The following is a 19063-nucleotide window of genomic DNA, read 5'->3' as shown; positions in this document are numbered from 1 at the left end:
GCATTACCCAAAGTTTGATATTATCAGCAGATGTTTGTTTCTGTTGGTGGTGTTTGTGGAGAACAATTTGTTGTGTGGCTTACCATTTATGTTCCAACAACAATTCAACAACATTTCAGAACACTCTTTTGGAATCATTGTAGCTGTAGTTAACTGTCTATGGATAATCAGTATAATTACAGAGGTAATCAAAAAAGCCTTTATTTTAAAGTAGCAAGATTTCTTTTGTTTGCCTTACAAGATCTCCAAAGGTGGCCATTGGGGTGGTGGTTTGCCAGATTAAATAAGTTAGTTACACAATTCTTCAATGTTTGGGCCATGAGAGGCCATTTGATTGTTGCCATTTTTAAATCTTTCCAGGAATGACTGGCTATAACTAATTATCACTAGGTGAAAACTGATCTTTATTGGTGAGGTGAAGATTTAAATCCTTGCCCAAACCAGACCATAAATAAAGACATTAAAAATTTTACCGTCTTCTGAGAACATCATATAAAAAAAGGTGGAGGAAATGCCTTGGTCTATAACAATAAAAACTTTCTATTGTAGATGCCAGATCTAGGTTCCAAATAAATTGAACATACGTACATCACTATTGCATAAAAGCTACACTTTAAGATAAAAATTGTCTAAATGTATATATATATATTTATGACAAGCATACACTTACCTTGACAAGCAAACATCATGCAATTATCTTAAGCTCGCGCTCTAATTAACATGATGCAAGGCATATCTTTTCAAGCCAATAAACATGTCCTTTTTAGGCCTTTTTATGCCTACTTTTAAGTAAAATACTTACATATATGGACCATATAGGAACTTCTAGTACAAATTATCATTTTTATACAGACAACCTGTAAGACCAATTAAGTTAACTTTATAGCTTGTAAAGCCATAAATCTTCAGTTAATTCAAAACTCTCAAACTTATCAGTTCTTCTTCTCTTCCTGGTTTAAGGTAATATGGCTTAGGTTTCTTTGTACTTGGCATGAATTGTGCATATGTCATATCCCGAAGGCCTTTTTATATGCACAACCATTCCTTGGACTTAGACACTTCTCATCCTACACTACTTAAAGCACTTTCATTGTTATGTTTACAGTAACTCTTTGAGATAAACTTGAATCTACTTCTATTATGTATCATTTAAATATATGTCTGATTAACTGTAAATACAACAAAACTATATAAAATGTTTTCTTTCCTTATGTAACTTTACTATACTTATATCAAACAAATCAACACCTAAACGACATTTATTCTTATTTAAAGCATTATTATACCATGCATGGGGATTTATGCATCTCTTATCAGGTCATAAATTTGTATTATAATGTGAGATAAAGCACAGAGCATTCTATATTAATTACCAATGTTGAGAATACTTGTGGGTATTTCACTGAAATTTATACAGAACTAAGCGCAGCCTTAAATTTTAGCAGTACTCATGGGAGAGCATCCGTCATACCAAAATATGGCCAAGCACCCTATTCGCACTACCACTATCAGGCACATTTATGATTATTAAATAGGGTATTGCAATCAATCACCATAATTATTAATATTAAATACTTTACTTATTAAGTTGATATTCTACAAATATTTCCACATATGGAACACAATCTTGGGAGTTCAGAGACTAGAAGCAGGAAAATATACCTTTCACACCAGGTAATATAGATGCTTCTCTTCTTACTCCCCTCATTGCTAACTAAAGTGAGATTAAGCTGAAGTAGGCAAAATATTTCTTGCAAAAGGTATTTTTTCTTAGGGTAACACTAATATTTTTAAATCCTAGATTTATGAGATGGTGGTTATCTTCCTCTTCTCAAATAAAACCTGCTATTTAGTTTATAAAACTCACTATCATTATTTTCTTAAGATGGTTGTGCAAAGAACATGTACAGAAAATCTCATGGAGTTTCCCTTGCAATTTTTCAACAGAGGATTATAAAGGTATAGCAATAAAATGAACATTTTACTTCTTGATCCTGAGTCATTGTTTTTTATTGTTTGTATAACTGATGGAATGTCAAATACTGGAAAAGTTTTTAAGTTTTTATGATTATAGTTGTGCAATATTTCTTTGTTGTTGTTGTTGAAAATCACAGCTTTAAATCCTATGAATCAAAACTATTTATAGTTGAAAATGCAAAAATATTTTTCATTAAGGAATTGAGAATCCATTTGATGAAGATGGCGAAGAAACTGAAGAGACTGAGTTTTGGAATAGGGAGCCAGGAAATGTCATTATCTCTGAGGTAATTATAATATATAAATATCATTTAAACTTGTTTGTCTGGTATTTTAAATGATTAGTTGTAGTACTTAAGAGTTTATTTTAATTAAGCTTGTCTGCAAACAAATTGGTTTAAAGATCAGAAACAGACACTATTCATACAGTTTTTTTTTCATACAATCTTGGCCCAACAAAGTATGTAGATTCACTGAAAAGGGAAGTCTGTCATAACAGGGTAGTGAGATTTTAAGCTGAAGATGGAAGGACAAAAATTGTAATACTTTTTTGATTAGTAAACAAAAGCTAGCTTTCAAATGGCATAATGATGTTCAAAAAAAAATATTCAACCAGCATTAAAGACTAATTTGATTTCATCGTATTTCAATTTTGTATCAGGTTGTATCAGACCATGATATTACACCGACAGAAGTGGAAATGATTCATCAAGAGGCATCTGGGATTGATCAGGTTATATCACAGTTTAACAACAGAAGTTGGTCTAAAATATGCAATTACAACTTTTAAATTAGTTTTCTAGATTAGGTTAGATTTCTCTTCCCCAAAACTATATTTGAACTTCTCTGGACCTGTAAAAAGCTTCACCAAAAAGGGGTACCATATCTGTTTATCAGTTAACAAGATCTTCCACTACACACAGACATCCTGTTACTTTTATATAAGGATTATGTATGATTAAATTATTAGAATGAAACTGTAGCAGATAGTGGTATGGATGATAACAACCTTCTCTTGGCAGGGAATACCCAGGTTGGTTATATTTTTAGTAATGCTTCAGAACAAATTATGTTTCAGCAAGGGGAATAAGATTTATTTAGCTGCTATACGATACATAAATAATATTTTTTTTAAATTCTAAAACAATTATCAAAATAATCTAAAAAATCTTTTATCTATGCGTATCACTATCATTTGTCTACCAAATAATATATTTTATACTATCTTAGGTAAATGTAGAAGTTCATGAAGAAATTACCAAACTTGATGAAAGTAACCACTCTGTTACTGTTGACAAAACTATCAATGTTCAAGATGAACAGGTAGCAACAAAACTCTAATGCAATATTTCATTTTATATTTATAAAATTATGCTACCTATACACTCTTAATTTTATATTCTGTTATACATCTTAATATTGAATAATATTTCTATTATTATTAGAATGAAAGTGATAGAGATGAAGATATGGATGAAAATAAGCCTCTCTTATCAAACAACAATCAGGTTTTGAACTATTTTGTATATTTGCTTTATATATATCTTGACTAATACTTGATTGGGTAGAAATGAAATATTAGGGTTGGTAACCAAATAGTATTTTATAAAGTCTGATTCTATAGGTATATATCTAAATAAGATTCTCTAAAACAACATTCAATTTATGTATGATACTATTATTCTTAATTTTCTTGACAAACAAGGTTTTATTAAATTTGCTTTTTATTCTCATTTACACCAATAATTTATGCAATTTAGATGTATTCTAAATTAAGTGTTTAATTTTATATACTTTTAGATAAATGTTGAAATTCATGAAGAAACAAAAGTTGTTGACATTAAATGTAATGTTCAAGAACAGGTAAAAACAAAATACTTAAGCAATATTTTATATAACATTTATAAAATTTAAGTCTTTATATCAATTAGAGTTGTTTGTTTATAGACTCTTAATTTTGTATTCTGTTATCTACTATAAATCTTAATAATTAATAATATTTCTATTATTATTAGAATGAAAGTGATAGAGATGAAGTTATGAATGAAAATAAGCCTCTCTCATCAAACAACAATCAGGTTTTAAACTTTTTTATTTAACTGCTTTTTATATACCTTGACTAATAATTAATTGGGTAGCATTGAATTGTTATGGTTGGTAACCAAATAGTATTTTATAAAGTCTGATTCTATATATATCTAAAAATAAGAGTTTCTAAAACAATATTCAATTTATACATACATTACTATTATTCTTAATATTTCTACTCATAACTATCAGACTGCAAGTGAGGGAGATATGGATGAAAAAGAACCTCTCTTGACAAACAAGGTTTCATTAAATTTGCTTTTTTATTCTCATTTGCACTAATAATTTATGCAATTTAGATGTATTCTAAATTGAGTGTTTAAATTTATATGATCTTAGGTAAATGTTGCAGTTGAAATTCATGAAGTAACAAATGTTAATTCTAATGTTCCTGATGAACAGGTAGGAGGAAAAATATTTTGTTTTTGTCTTCTATTTGCTTTTATATACCATGAAACTCCTAATTAATCTTATATCGGGTTAAACTCAAATGGATAGATTGATTACCAACCAATAAGTCTTAAAAGTCTTACTCCCAATTGTCTTAATACTATTTTAAATTTTACTAATTAAGAATGCAAGTGTCAAAGATGGAGATATGGATAAAAATAAGCTATTCTTGTTGAACAACAATCAGGTTTTTGTCTATTTGCTTTTCACACACATTGACTCTTCAAATTGATTTTAGTTCGGGTCAAATAAAATTTAATAATTTTATTACTTCAGAATGCAAGTGTAAGAGATGGATATATGGATGAAAATGATTCTCTCTTGAATAACAACAATCAGGTTTTAGATTTATGCATTATATTTGCTTTTTAATAAACATTGACAGTGCTGAAATTTAGGTGTTTGTAACCTCAGCTAACTATTTTTATCAAACTTTTATGTAATATTTCTTTTTTATTATCAAAAGGAAAAAGTCAAAGATGGAGAAATGGATGAAAAAGAACTTTTCCTATCGAATAACAATCAGGTTTTTGTTAATTTTTATCTGTTTGCTTTTCACATACATTGAAACTTATAATTAATCTTAGGTTGGGTTAAACTCAAAAGTATAGATTGATAACCAACCAATAAGTCTAAAAAGTTTGATTCCCCAAAAAGAATTATCTTACTACTATTTTTTAATTTTACTAAATCAGAATGCAAGTATCAAAGATGGATATATGGATGAAAATAATATATACTTGTTGAACAACAATCAGGTTTTTGTATATTTTTTCTTTTTCCTTTTCATATACATTGAAACTTACATGTGTTGGGTTAAATTCAAATGTATGAATCAATAACCAACCAATAATTTAAAAAGTCTGATTCCCAAAAAAGAATTGTCTTACTAATATTTAATGATTTTACTAATTCAGAATGCAAGTGTAAGAGATGGATATATGAATGAAAATGATTCTCTCTTGGTTAACAACAATCAGGTTTTAGATTTATACATTATATTTTCCTATTTAATAAACATTGACACATAATCATTATCTTAATATTTTTTGATATTTATTGATATATAATTATCAAAAGGAAAAAGTCAAAGACGGAGATATGGATGGAAATGAACTTCTCTTGACCAACACTAATCAGGTTTCAGTCCATTTCATTAAATCTTTTTCTTCATAGACATTACCTTAAAAATTAACTTAGATAGGTTAAACTCAAATATATGGATTGATAAAGAAATAGACTCTAGTATTATTGAAAAAGTATGATTCCATATACTTGAATTTAAAAAAAATAATTTTTCCTCCCTACCATTAATACTTTTATTAAATTAGATTACAAGTGAGAGAGATATGGATAAAAATGAACCTCTCTTGACAAACACCAATCAGGTTTTATTCTATTTCATTAATTTTGCTCCTTCATAGACATTGAAACTAATAATTGATATTTACCATTGATTTAATAACTTATTTTTTGTAAATTTTTTAAAGGTAAAAGTCACTGATGTTGTTAACAAGAATGTAAATATTCAAGATGATGAAAAGGTTTAAACAAATTTCTAGTAGCAAAGCAACTCTATAATTCCAAATGTCTGTTCGTCTATCCATTAGTCAGGAAGTGGGGTAACCATGATTTTCTCAGCTCTTTTTTAAAATAGAAGACTGAAACTTCTTGTCATTATTCCTATTATAATGAAGTACAATTATAAAATATCTATGGTAGTTGGACTGCTTTTATGCAGGTTTTTGGCTATCTTTATAACCATTGATACTTTTAATTGATATTTGCTATAGATATGATAAATTAATCAGGTTTTAGCCTATTTCATTAATTTTGCTCCTTCCTAGCCATTGAAACTAATAATTGATAATTACCATTAATTAAATAAATAAATTTTTTTAATTTTTTCAAGGTAAATGTCACTGAAGTTGTTGACAAGAATGTAAATATTCAAGATGATGAACAGGTATAAACAAATTTACAGTACCAAACCTACTCTATAATTCTAAATGTATGTCTGTCCGTCTATCTATTAGTCATGGAGAGGGATAAACATGATTTTCTCAGCTTCTATTTAAGATAGGAGGCTGAAACTTCTAGTCATTATTCCTATTATCACAATTAATCACAATTAATAATAAAACATACATCTTTTTATCTTTCAAATTTCCCCCGTATCTGTGTTTTTTGTCAATAAAGTTTTTATCTTACTATTATCTAATACTTTTTATTTATTATCCAGATTGCAAGTGAGAGAGATGGATGTATGGATAAAAATGAACCTCTCACTGTAACTGAAGTTGTAGTTGTTGAAGAAAGAAATATTCAAGATGATGCACAGGTAGAAAATAATTTCTAGTAGCAAAGCAACTCTATAATTCCAAATGTTTGTCTGTCCAACTATATGTTAGTCATGGAGAGGGAGAAACATGATTTTCTCAGCTTCTAGTTAAGATAGAAGGCTGAAATTTCTTTGGACTGCGGTTGGTTGCGGTTGGACTGCTTTTAAGCAGGTTTTTAGCTATTTCACATCATAAATCTTTGGTGTTTTGGATTATTAAAGTTTTTATCTTACTATTATCTAATATTTTTTTTATTTATTATCCAGATTGCAAGTGAGAGAGATGGAGATATGGATGAGAATGATCCTCTATTGACTGTAACTGAACAGGTTTGTTTCCTGGTGCTTTCACACAAAGTCATACAAAGCACAGAACCCCCCCCCCCCCCCTCCCTCCCTCCTAATTTTGAAAAAAAATTGAAAATAAGGAAGATTTTTACTTTGCCTAATCCCTCTGATGGGCACTGACCCTGCAGGAACTTTTTCTGTTTTTTTTCTAATTCTTTGGGGCTACTACTGTGTAAAAGCACCTCTTATCTTTGAATATTTATGAACATATAAAAAGAATAAACCAAAGAAAGTTGAGTAAATTTATAATATAATATTTCAAGCAATCAATATTTTAATTATACAATTATAATCTTTGTTCTGTAACATTTAGGAACATTACTGAACTCTGTAATAATTACAATGTCTACTCAAGGAGGGAGGGGACAATGAGCTGTCTCTTTATTATACCAGTCTCTAAAGTCTTTTATTGAGTGTCAATAAATTTTGTGTATCTTCATTGGGGATGTACATCAATTTCTCGGCCATTGTCCTAACCCCAATATAGTCATACCAATTTTGTTATCCTGGGCCTTTGGCTTTAAGGGCTAACAAAACTGTTTTTAATCTTAAAATTCTTACTTTTAAGCTCAGCTTTCAGCCATGCTGAAAAATCATGTATAGCCTTCGGCCCCTCGGGCTTAATAAAAATGGTTTAAATATCCACATAAAGCTGTCTATGATACAATGTTATAAATAACTATTATAATTTATTTTTGTAATTTAGGATGAGGAAGAAAATTATCATCACTAGATATTTCAATGTTGACAACACTATGTTGAGGACATTTTTAAGGTAGGTCAAATCAAATCTAATAAAATAGCTCTTTTCGTTAATTTAGACATGTTAGAATTATCCTATTTTTTTCAAACATTGCATTTTGATTACTTCAACAATTAGGTAGGATTTATGAATCGTAGCAACTCTATAATCGTTACCAGAATGTCCGTATGTCCATTTCAACCATGTTGATTTTTATCCTATTTAACAACATTTTTTATGTGTTATGATAATCCTATTTATCAAAGTTTAATTTTATAAGGGAAGCATCTCTATAATAAATCCCAAAACAACAGATAAACAGTTTTGCAAAAAGTTTAGTTACAATTTTGTTTAGACTCATATCCTTGTTTTTTAATATTTGCACTACTTGAGTTCTTATTTAAACTAAAAACATTAAAAATTATTCCTACTGCTGCTATGTATGGTGCGCAACATAATTAATTAGATTATGGGAAATGCCTTGGCCAAAAATGGGCACAACCCATTACCATGCACAGATAGGACTTCTAGTCAAAGGTTGTGCAATTAATGAGTTGGTTGTCTATTAGGTGTTACCTTACTTAATAAGCTGAGCTGGATGTTTAAATCATTTCAATGGTGCGCCAAATCGGGGTGCGCCGAATTTCAGCCAATCACAGTGCGGTATTTCGTAAAATGCTGTGCTCTCATTGGTGGAAAGTTGGCTCATCCCGATTTGGCGCACCATTGAAATGATTTCAAGATCCAGCTCTGGGAGAATAAATGAGTAACTCTACAAATATTCCCTACAACAAAATAAATTTATAAAATCCTTAAAATTATTTAATATTTTTCAGGATGAATGTCCGTTGAAAAAAGAAGCTTTTTGTTACTGAGAAAAACTAAAAAAACCTACAAAACTTTGAAATCCTTATAATAATGTAAAAGAATGTTTGTTGTCTATTTGTTTTTATTGAAGGATCTTGCTAACCACTGAACCTATCGGGCTCTTCTTAACAGAGTAGCTTCTCATAGGTCCCGGGAAGGTTTATAACTATTTTGGAGGGAGGGTACCACCACCCTCCCAAATTAAATCGCCACTAGAAAAAAAGTATTCTTTTATTTGATTTTTTTCACTAAAATTAAAAATAAGGGGGGGGGGGATCCAAATATTTTTCTTGCTGTGTCTTTTAAAATCTAAAATAAGAAATTGGGTTATCCCATTCAACTCAAGTATCCTAGATGCCTATAGGGGCGTAGCCGCTAATGATTATTAAACCACAACTTCTTATAAATATTGGTATTTATATATGCATTTTATTAGTAAAGATAATTTTGGCAAAAAATATGATTTTTTAAATTTTGATTAATTGACAATGCCTTTCCATAAATATAAAAGCTTTCAAACTTTGCTTATTAGACAAAGCCCAAATTGTGTTAAAATTTTGTCAAAAATGATCCATGTGACGTAATAAAAATGAGGGATAATCCATCTCTTTTTTAGGAGTTTTCTTTCCAACTTCTCCTCTCATCTCCCTCATTTTATTACGTCACATAGATCATTTTTTGACACAATTTTAACACAATTTGGGCTTTGTCTACTTTTTATTGACATAATTATCATATTTATCATGATTATAATTTTATACTATATAATATGTATTCTTTATTATGGGATGTTTTTTTTGGGAAATAAAGTAGTTTTTTAATAAAACTTTTTATTAGTCAATAATTACCATAAGTAAAGTTACTCCTAAATTATGTGTTTGTATGTCTACTTTCTCTCATTTCAGCAGAGAGAGAGAGGGGACAATGGGCTGTTTATTACACTAGTCTCCAAAGTTTTATAATAACATTTTCTTATTTGTTGGCTTAATAACTTTGGGGACTTTTGATTGGTTAAATCATTAAGTTGACTCGTTGAGTGTTCAAACGCTTCAACCACTAATTGTAATATATATTTATAATTAATAATTTTGTGTATAATCATTGAGCATGTACATCTACTTATCGGTTATTGGGTCATCCCTTTAGATCCCAGAGTAAACCGACTTTTAATGTTTAATTTTAATAAATAGTATGGCAGCTGCTGTAATTTAAAAATGAGCCACCTGAATTGTCATGTTCAGCTAAGAAGGAACTGCAGCCCAGCCGCGCAACTACCATGTCCAACTGCCAACAGCAAGACATATAATTCTATTATTCCGTCCGTCCAAAACGGTTAGCTATTTTCGTTAATTTTCGGATGTTAGAATTGTCTTATCGATTTCAAACTCTGCATGATGATTCCTGTAGTAGTTAGGTACGATTAAGAAAGCGCAGCCACTCTATAATCGTTACAGAAATGTCCGTTCGTCAATACTTTTTTGATAGCAAATTTTTGTATGTTAAAATTATCCAATTTATCGGAGTTTTGGAATACTGATTCCTTTACAACAAGGAACAATGTTATAAACGAAGCATCTCTCTAATCAATCCTAAAAAGTTAGTATGTCCTATAACAATATTATGTATTCAAGCAGTTTTTCAACAAATATACTTATTGATTCAACATTTATACATTTTTGTTCTGATTTTTCAGTTCTGACACTCTACAAGTGTTTATGTTTGTTTCAGAGCTTCGCTTTTATGGATGTTGTCATCCTTGTTTTCATTATAAATATGTTAAAAGGTTTGTGACTAATTAACTTTACACATATATTTGCTACATAATTTGATTCCCATATAAATATATTAATATGAAATAGAATGTCTATTGTCCAGCAAGATATTTGGAACAGTAACAAGTAAGAAATGAATTAGTTTTGCTGCCCCAGGAAGTTTTTTTATAATTTCTGGTGATACTATGTTTATATCTTTATCTTTATGAGGAAAATTGTAGAATAAAACAAGGATGACAACATCCAGAAAGTGAACTTGTAGAGTTCCAGAGCTGAATAAATGTATTAAAGTCGAAACAAAATTGCATCGGACTTGATTATAGAGGTGCTTGCTTAAGAGGGAAGCTTCCTGTGAAAAAAAAATTGAAATGTCTCAGATATGGGACAATGAGCTGTTTATTACACTAGTCCTCAAAGTCTTATATAAATGTTTTCTTTTTTGTTGGCTCAACAACTTTGGGGACTTATAGTAAATTTTGATTGGTTGGTTTATTAAGTTATTAAGTGTTCAAACGTTTCAAACTTGTAATACTTGGGGATGTACATCAATCAATCGGCCATTGTCCTATCCATTAATATCCCTGGGAGCTACCAGAGAAACATCAATAAAAAGCTGATCTGAGTAAAATTATCATGAATTAGTCATTTAGAAAAAATTAGGTGCCACTATAGGGGCGTAGCCGCTAGTGATTAAAATATTTTACCTGAGTTGGATCTTTAAATCATTTCAATGGTGCGCCAAATCGGGGTGCGCCGAATTTCAGCCAATCACAGCGCGGCATTTCGTAAAATGCTGTGCTCTTATTGGTGGAAAGTTTGCTCACCCCGATTTGGCGCACCATTGAAACGATTTAAAGATCCAGCCAAGCATGAAAAAGATTCAATAAATTATTCCAGGAAGCACAACATTTTATAAAACGATTCATTCTTAAAAAATACCAAAAATATTTTAAAATAAAATCAAAGATTTTTCATAAAAAGTTTGGAAGAGTTTTTGTTGAAAAATAATAAATTTCTACTTTGAAAAAAATAGCAAAATAGCGAAACTTTTCTATTATTAGGGTCAGTCCGTCAGTCCGTCCGTAACGATTAGCTCTTTTCGTTAATTAAGGCAAGATAGAAATGTCCTATCAAACTCAAACTTTGTATGGTGATTCCTGTAGTAATTAGACATGATTTAGCATCTCTATAATGGTTAAGAGAATGTCCTTACGTTCATTTTTTACGTGGTATTTTTATTCGATTGATTTGATTCCTATTACAATGAACTCTATAATCAAGTCCTAAAAATGTAAGTGGGGGGTCAAGTTTTATTAGGAAGTTTATGTACCCTCCCCAAAAAACCTTCTTATGACTTATGAGTATCTACATGTAAAGTAGAACCATATCGGTTCAGCGGTTAAGGAGATCCATCAGAACAGACAGACAGGTTAGACATAATGTTTCAGAAAGTTTTTGTCTTCGTCTATACTTCTTATATCCCAGGGACCTAAAAGGATAAGACAATTGCCAATAAATCGATGTTACATCCCCAATAATGATACATACATATTTTCCCGTCTGTACATTAAAATTAGTGGTTGAAACGTTTGTACACCCAACTGAATAAACCATCAAATCAAAGTTTATTAAAAGTCCCCAAAGTTGTTAAGCCAATGAATACGTAAATGTTGCTAAAAAAACTTATGGGTCTAGTGTAATAAACAGCCCATTGTCCCCTCTCTCTCTGGTCTTGTATTGAAGTTTTTCCAAGCAAAGCTTTTCTATAATTAGGTTCTTTACATACGTCAGTTTGTTTTGCAACTATTAGCTCTTTTCATTGATTCTTTACATGTTAGAATATTCATATCAATTTCAATCTCTGGATTAGTTAGGATTCCTGTGTTAGTTAGGTATGATCTAGAAAGCGTTGTATATAATTGTTACCTGAATGTCTGTACATCCATTTTTTTAAACATGCTGATTTTTATGATATTATTATCTGATTTTTGGAATAACGATTCCTAGGACAACAAGGTAAACTATTTTATGAGAAGCGTGTCTTTAATCAAGTTCTAAAAATGTAAGTATGTCCTTAAACAGAATCCTGTTTTTATGCAATTTCTCAAAGAAGTTTATAAAAAATTATTCATACCTTTCAATCAACCATCTGCTATTTAAGAGTTATGACACTTTACAAGTGTTCATGTTCGTTTGTTCTACTGTTTGATTTCAGAGCTTCGCTTTTGTGGATGTTGTCATCCTTGTTTTGTTTTAGCTCAGCACCTTTTTCGTTTGCTAGCAAAATCCATTATGCTCTTTTGTAGCGACTTGACTGTGTTAATAATCCCACTGCAATTGGTTGATTTTCGAAGACCCGATTGAAAGACGGCACAGAGTCACGGGGGTGGGGAAATACAGTTTTTTAGCCCCTTTCCTCTAAAGTTTTAAATTTGCGAGGATAAAATAAATATGGCATCAGTACTTGGCATCTGCCAGCCGCCGAGGTGTTGGGAAAAAAGCAGAAAATTTTCACAAAATTTTAATATGTAGACATGTTAGATAAGCTAATGTCTTAAATTTGAATTTCAAAATTTCGGTAACAGATTTCAGGAGACTTGGAAGGACAGGACCGGCAGGATCATACCTGGAACCTGAAATTGACTTGAACACCTAAATTTTATATTGGTTTGTAATACTACTAGCAGCTTTGCCCCAAGAGGTTTCATCAAATATTTTTTTTTTGGGGGGGGGGATGAAGGAGGTGTCCCATCAACCAAGAAAATAGTTAAAAAACCTTCCAGGGACCTGTAAGCTACCCTGTTAAGGAGAACACGATCAGTTCAGGGGTTAGCAAGATCCTTTGGTACAAACAAACAGACAGACATCGTTCTACTTTGTGTTATAGAAAATATATTTTTATCTACATGTAGCGCATAAGCTCGTTGTCATAAAGATGATAGGTTCGAATCTTGGCCCAACACCAGATCATAACTAATAACAGTAAAAGTGTTGACTACTGCTGCTATATCAGGTGGGAGTCAATAAAATATAGGAATTGATCTAGCATCCATATGTAGTGAAGCACAAAATCTATAATGAAATAGACAAGCGGACATAAAGAAAAGAAATATATGCAAATAAATATGCAAAATCTTAAAATCACGAAAACTTAACAAATTAAGGTTTATGTCTGAAAATTAAAAAGAAAAGCAGCTTAAAAGCAGTCATACTACCATAGATTTTGTATACCTAATTATGGAGCACTAAGAAGGTAATATAGGCAAGAAGTTTCAGTTGTGTATCTTTTGTAGGAGCCGAGAAAATCGTTTGCAAAAAGTAAGAGCAACTAAAAAGCTGTTTAAAAGCAGTCCGGCCGCTATTGATGCTTTATACTTAATTATGCTCCATATTAATGGAAATATTGCCAAGAAGATTCAGCCGTCTATCTTTTACAGGAGCCGACAAAATCAGTTTTGAAAAATTAAAGCGGTTAAAAAGCTGCTTAAAAGTAGTCCGACCGCTATTGATGTTTTATACTTAATTATGCTCCATATTAATGGGAATATTGCCAAGATTATTCAGCCGTCCATCTTTTACAGCGGTTAAAAAGCTGCTTAAAAGTAGTCCGACCGCTATTGATGTTTTATACATAATTATGCTCCATAATGATGAGAATGTTGACAAGAAGTTTGAGCTTTCTCTCTTTTACAGAAGCCGAGAAAATTAGTTTTGAAAAATAAAAGCGGCTAAACAGCTGCTTAAAAGTAGTTCGACCACTATTGATGTTAATACTTATTTATGCTCCATATTGATGTGAATGTTGACAAGAAGTTTCAGCTTTCTATCTTTTATAGGAGCTGAGTAAATCGCATTTCCCCCATATCGTTACGGACTGGCTGACAGACAAAGTGAATTATAGCGTAGCTTCGCTACAAACAAAAAGACTTGTCTAATTAAAATAACTTTGACAGAGTAAGAGGCCATATTTGAAACCCACAGCATTATCCTTAACCTGATAGCATGCCTGCTTGCTATCGGGAAGATGTTGTGTTCCAGACTGGTCTACAACATGTCATACAAGAGACGTTAAAAATGGTACCAACTGCTTATACATCTTTAAAATTGAATATTTTTTTACAGATGACAATTGTTTGAAATAGATTAAACATAATTCCGTCCTATAATTTCATTTTGGGAAGAAATGGGCAGAATAAAAAAATAGAATCACATTTATAGAGGCATAATAAATCTAAAAAATATATTAACAAGAACATTATATTTCAAGGAAGTATGGTAGAGGCCACGGATTTCGGCCTCTAGGAATAACTCGGATACAATTCAAAGGTGTTTATTTGAAAGGAGTCTAAAATCTACTAACTATAATACATATAATAATCGATAACACGGAATTAGGGATACATATAACTAAAATAACATGGTTAAAGTATAACATACACAATGATTATTAACAAAGGTTAGTCCCATCCCTGAAAAGGGAGGGGATAACCAAAGTATTGATCAGATTTTATAGTTATTTACACAATAGGAGTTTAACAAACAAACAATCCCAGCTGAGGGATAGATTACAAGGCTTCGCCTCTTTCTCAAGAGGAAATAAAAAAAATAAGCCCAGAGCTGGAAGCGAAGCTAACTTATAGCTGTAAGTAAGGGGGGATACCACAGAAGCATAGCTAATCTAACTAAAAACATGTGGAGGAGGATAACAAATAAAACAAAATAATATGCATCAAAAAATTGTTATAACAAAAAAATACTTCAAGAATTTAGAAAAATTCTATTCTATGAAAATAGGCATAACATGAAAAAAAAAAATTAAGATATACAAATTTGTTATCAATTGTTTTTAAAAAAATAAACTCTATTTTATCCTTAACAATTTGATGTTGTAGTAATTGTTGTTGATGTTGATGATACAGTCCTCCAGTAAAATATTAATCTAAAACATACAGAGAAAGTTACTTTTGTACTTTTATATTTTAAAAAATCAATGTATTAGGAATGTCTTTACAAATGTCATTAAAAAAAAATATGCTAAAGTTATATTGTAAATGAGAGGAAAATCAGAAACAACAAGGATGACAACATCCATAAAGTGAAGCTCTGATACGTTAGAACAAAGGAACATTAATACTTGTAGTGTGTCAGAACTAAAAAATCGGAACATTAATAATAAATGTTGAATCAAAATTTTAATTAAAAATGTTGAAAAACTGCTTAAATACAAGATAATATTTAAGCACATAATTACGTTTTTAGGACTTCATTATAGAGATGCTTCACTTATGATATTATACTTTGTTATCCTAGGAATCAGAATTCCAAAAATCAAATCAATCGGATAATTTTATCACATACAAATTGGTTATTAAAAACGTTAAAAATCAACATGTTTAAAATGGACGTACGGACATTCTGGTAACGATTATGACGTGTTTCTATGCTTTGTAAATTGTTCCTAACTACTACAGGAATCACCATGCAAGGTTTGAAATCAATAGGAAAATTTTAATATGCCTAAATTAACAAAAAGCTATCCATTCCAGATGTACCGATTGACCAACCCTAATTATAGAAAAGCTTCGCTTTTGAAAACATTGTAAATCTCGTTTCTATGAAGTGCTTTCTCATTAGAAAAATGTATTTAATATTAAATTATTTAGCTTGTAAGAAGAAGCAGATAAATTACTATATTACTAATATAATTCTTTAGTTCTATAAGATATTTCCTAAGTATTTTTATTTCTAACCTTGTGTTCCTCTTTCCAGTTTTTGGGGTTGTTGAAATGCTGGATTCCAATTCAAAGTTATTAAATCTAATAATTTATGAAATAGTTTTAATCAGTTAATCTTATTTAATCATATATAAATCAAATAATAATTATTAAAAGTAGGTTGTTGTGACAAGCATGTGAAGGAATTTAAACATTACATTGTATTTTTGTAATTATACCTTTTAGCTGGAATAATGCTATCAGATTTTGTCTTCTCTTCTGGAACTAAACCATCCAAAATTATGGAGCGCTTTTTCCTGCCGGTAGGGCCTTAAGTAAGCATTTAAGATACAAAATAGCATTTCTGACTAGAACCTGTGAATAGAAAAGAACCTAGTAATAGTGTCTAACTTTTTATCTTTGTGACGTAACAAAAATCCATCTCTTTTTTAGGGGTTTCCTTTCCCACCTCCCCTCTCATCCTTCGATTTTTGTTACGTCACAAAGATAAAAAGTTAGACACTATTACTAGGTTCATAGAAAATTTAAAAATTTTGTAAAAATTTTGTTTATAAACTTCCTACTCTCCCTGGGTTACAGATGGCACACTTGTCTTGCATTTAGTAAAATATGTACATCAATAATATTGTGTAACAGATGTAATGTAGAAATAGCAAAATAATTAAAACATTGGTCATCAACTTGGGCAATCAACACAGATATTAGAACAACAGATTTTAGCATTTAATCTGTTTTTAAAAATTAAGATTATGTGTTTCTTAGAAAAAACTCGGAGAAAAAAATACAGGAAAAAATATGGGAAAAAACTTTTTAAAAATTAAAATTTATATTTCACTGGGTTGAATTCTGTGGACTGAACCCTGAGTCACATTAATTATGGATGCTATAGGTAACATCTAACACAATGTAAGCTACATAGGGCTAATGTTAAAAACTGCAGGTATAATATAGTAGAGACTAAAGAGTCACATGATAGGTTAAAGAGTAAGTATAAATCTGACATCAAAACAGCCAAAATTGAGGGATGAGCTTTCAGACGTCAACACAGCAAGTAGAATATAAAAAGTTCTAGCCCAGGGCAACAAGATTGAACTAGGTACAGTAAAAAGTCAACAAGGTGATTTCACCTGCTCCCCAGAAGAAACTTTAAAGGTATTACTAGAAACACATTTCCCCAGTGTACCAGAGGAGGAACAGTATGTCCCCAGAGACTTTAGAGTAAGTGATCTAGACATTGATAACAATTAACGGATTGAATCTAAAAAAATATAAATAAAACGTATGATGCAATTTAACAGATTTTTTTAAACGCAAGACACATTAATAATCATTTGTTTACCTATATTGCTTTAAAATTTATATACTGACTTATACATATTTGTTTATAATTTTCATTCTTTTTGTATTATGTAAATATTATTATTTTTTTAGAATTTCTACAGAATATTGTTTATGAACACTCTCTTTTTTCAAGCATCTATATTTGTCAACCTTTGATTACAGGCATCCCTATTTGTCAATTTCTGGTGATTTATGATTGGTTAGTAACAAATAAATCAAAAAAATTAATGGTAATTCTTTATGAAAACTCTATGTATATTCTACAGAATTAAATGGAAAAATTTATAGACAAATTATTTTTCTATGAGGTCTACATAGCTGTTTCATTCATTATTCAGGCTTTAGATAATGTAAATAAGTGTTTATAAGAGATATATTTTAATGACGATTAGGGCTTAAAGATTAATTGTTACATTCAGATTTTGTTGGCCTTAAAATCGAATATGTTTATAAAAATCATATAGAATATTATTTTTATGTTTAGGATAGAACTGTCTATTGATTTTGATAAAACTATAAGAGTTTTCATTGAATTGTCCTCAGAAACTGCTAGGATACTTACACGGCACCGTTATCTGTGATGTTGAAACCAATGTAGACGTTGAAACAGCAAAGAGTTTAAAACATTGACCATCAACATTGGCAATCAACAAACATATTAAGATAACAAATTTGAACATTTTCTTCTGAAAATATAATGATTGAAAAATGAATTGATTACAAATCTATAGTTTTTTGTGGATTTTTTATTGGAAAATAACTATTTCTCGTTTAACTTGTACTGGTTAGAGAAAGTCTTTTTATCATATTAAAATAATATGCATTTATAAAAAATTGAAAATATTTGGAATAGCTATTCAAGCATGACCAATAATAAAGATTCAATAAATAACTATTCTTATAGCCACTAAGCTAACTGATTAATCTTGTTTATGTATTGATGCTTATTAATAAAATTCAATGACTAAATATAAAAAAGTCTATTTTTGTGGTGGATCTTTATTGATTTCAAAGGTTATCCATTCATATTTATGTATATATCAAAATTTAGACTTTTATAAAAGATTAACATTGTCTTAACCATTAATCTTTAGTAATTATTTGTTTTATAACTTCAATCTAGAGGTAAAAAATGTAAGTCATAACTTCTAAAGCAAGCAGCTAAAATAAACATAATATGTATAAAACATAGGTAAATTGGATATTACTGATAATGTTGAGATTCTTATTTGAGGAGAGCAGGGTTACACTTAAAACTTGTTATTTAGCCAGCCAACCAAACATCTTGGAAAATGTATCCTGTTAATAGTAGAACAAATTTATCTGTGACACTTTTTGTGATGAAGGTAACCCCAAAATTTAAATTTGCTTATTTGTGTTGGCAAAAGCTTTTCTTGGCAAT

General features: G+C 30.1%; 2 protein-coding genes and 1 long non-coding RNA gene across 3 annotated transcripts; 2 read left to right on the top strand and 1 right to left on the bottom strand.

The window, feature by feature from the left end:
* Positions 1-1450: 1450 nt before the first annotated feature.
* LOC145306943 (uncharacterized) lies at positions 1451-4988 on the top strand. The gene is made up of 11 exons (XM_080149283.1): positions 1451-1512; positions 1886-1959; positions 2176-2264; positions 2639-2710; positions 2948-3010; positions 3208-3300; positions 3423-3485; positions 4258-4308; positions 4405-4467; positions 4640-4702; positions 4792-4988. The coding sequence occupies exons 1-11, from the start codon at positions 1451-1453 to the stop codon at positions 4885-4887; spliced, it is 789 nt and encodes a 262-aa protein (XP_080005409.1). The 3' UTR covers positions 4888-4988.
* A 1437-nt stretch (positions 4989-6425) lies between these two features.
* On the top strand, positions 6426-7187 carry LOC145307220 (uncharacterized). Its single transcript, XR_013875352.1, has 3 exons — positions 6426-6481; positions 6758-6856; positions 7124-7187. It is a non-coding gene; the product is annotated as an uncharacterized LOC145307220 (long non-coding RNA).
* A 7590-nt stretch (positions 7188-14777) lies between these two features.
* Positions 14778-18957, bottom strand: LOC145307307 (uncharacterized). The gene is made up of 4 exons (XM_080149669.1): positions 18224-18957; positions 16539-16629; positions 16336-16401; positions 14778-15524 (listed from the first exon to the last, which is right to left on the bottom strand). The coding sequence occupies exons 1-4, from the start codon at positions 18339-18341 to the stop codon at positions 15458-15460; spliced, it is 342 nt and encodes a 113-aa protein (XP_080005795.1). The 5' UTR covers positions 18342-18957; the 3' UTR covers positions 14778-15457.
* Positions 18958-19063: the final 106 nt, after the last annotated feature.

The sequence above is a fragment of the Acartia tonsa genome, chromosome 15 (genome assembly GCF_053477335.1).
Source record: "Acartia tonsa isolate MP-2025a chromosome 15, ASM5347733v1, whole genome shotgun sequence".
NCBI lineage: Eukaryota > Metazoa > Arthropoda > Copepoda > Calanoida > Acartiidae > Acartia > Acartia tonsa.
This window is presented reverse-complemented; position numbering and strand designations above follow the sequence as displayed.

Coding starts and splice junctions, on each gene's coding strand:
- LOC145306943 (XM_080149283.1), top strand. CDS start 1,451: ATGGGAGAGCATCCGTCATACCAAAATATGGCCAAGCACCCTATTCGC. Junction 2,711..2,947: donor AGGCATCTGGGATTGATCAG/GTTATATCACAG, acceptor TTAAATTATTAG/AATGAAACTGTAGCAGATAG. Junction 3,301..3,422: donor TCAATGTTCAAGATGAACAG/GTAGCAACAAAA, acceptor TATTATTATTAG/AATGAAAGTGATAGAGATGA.
- LOC145307307 (XM_080149669.1), bottom strand. CDS start 18,341: ATGTTCAAATTTGTTATCTTAATATGTTTGTTGATTGCCAATGTTGAT. Junction 16,630..18,223: donor ATCACAGATAACGGTGCCGT/GTAAGTATCCTA, acceptor TGCTTACTTAAG/GCCCTACCGGCAGGAAAAAG. Junction 16,402..16,538: donor AGCATTATTCCAGCTAAAAG/GTATAATTACAA, acceptor ATAAATTATTAG/ATTTAATAACTTTGAATTGG.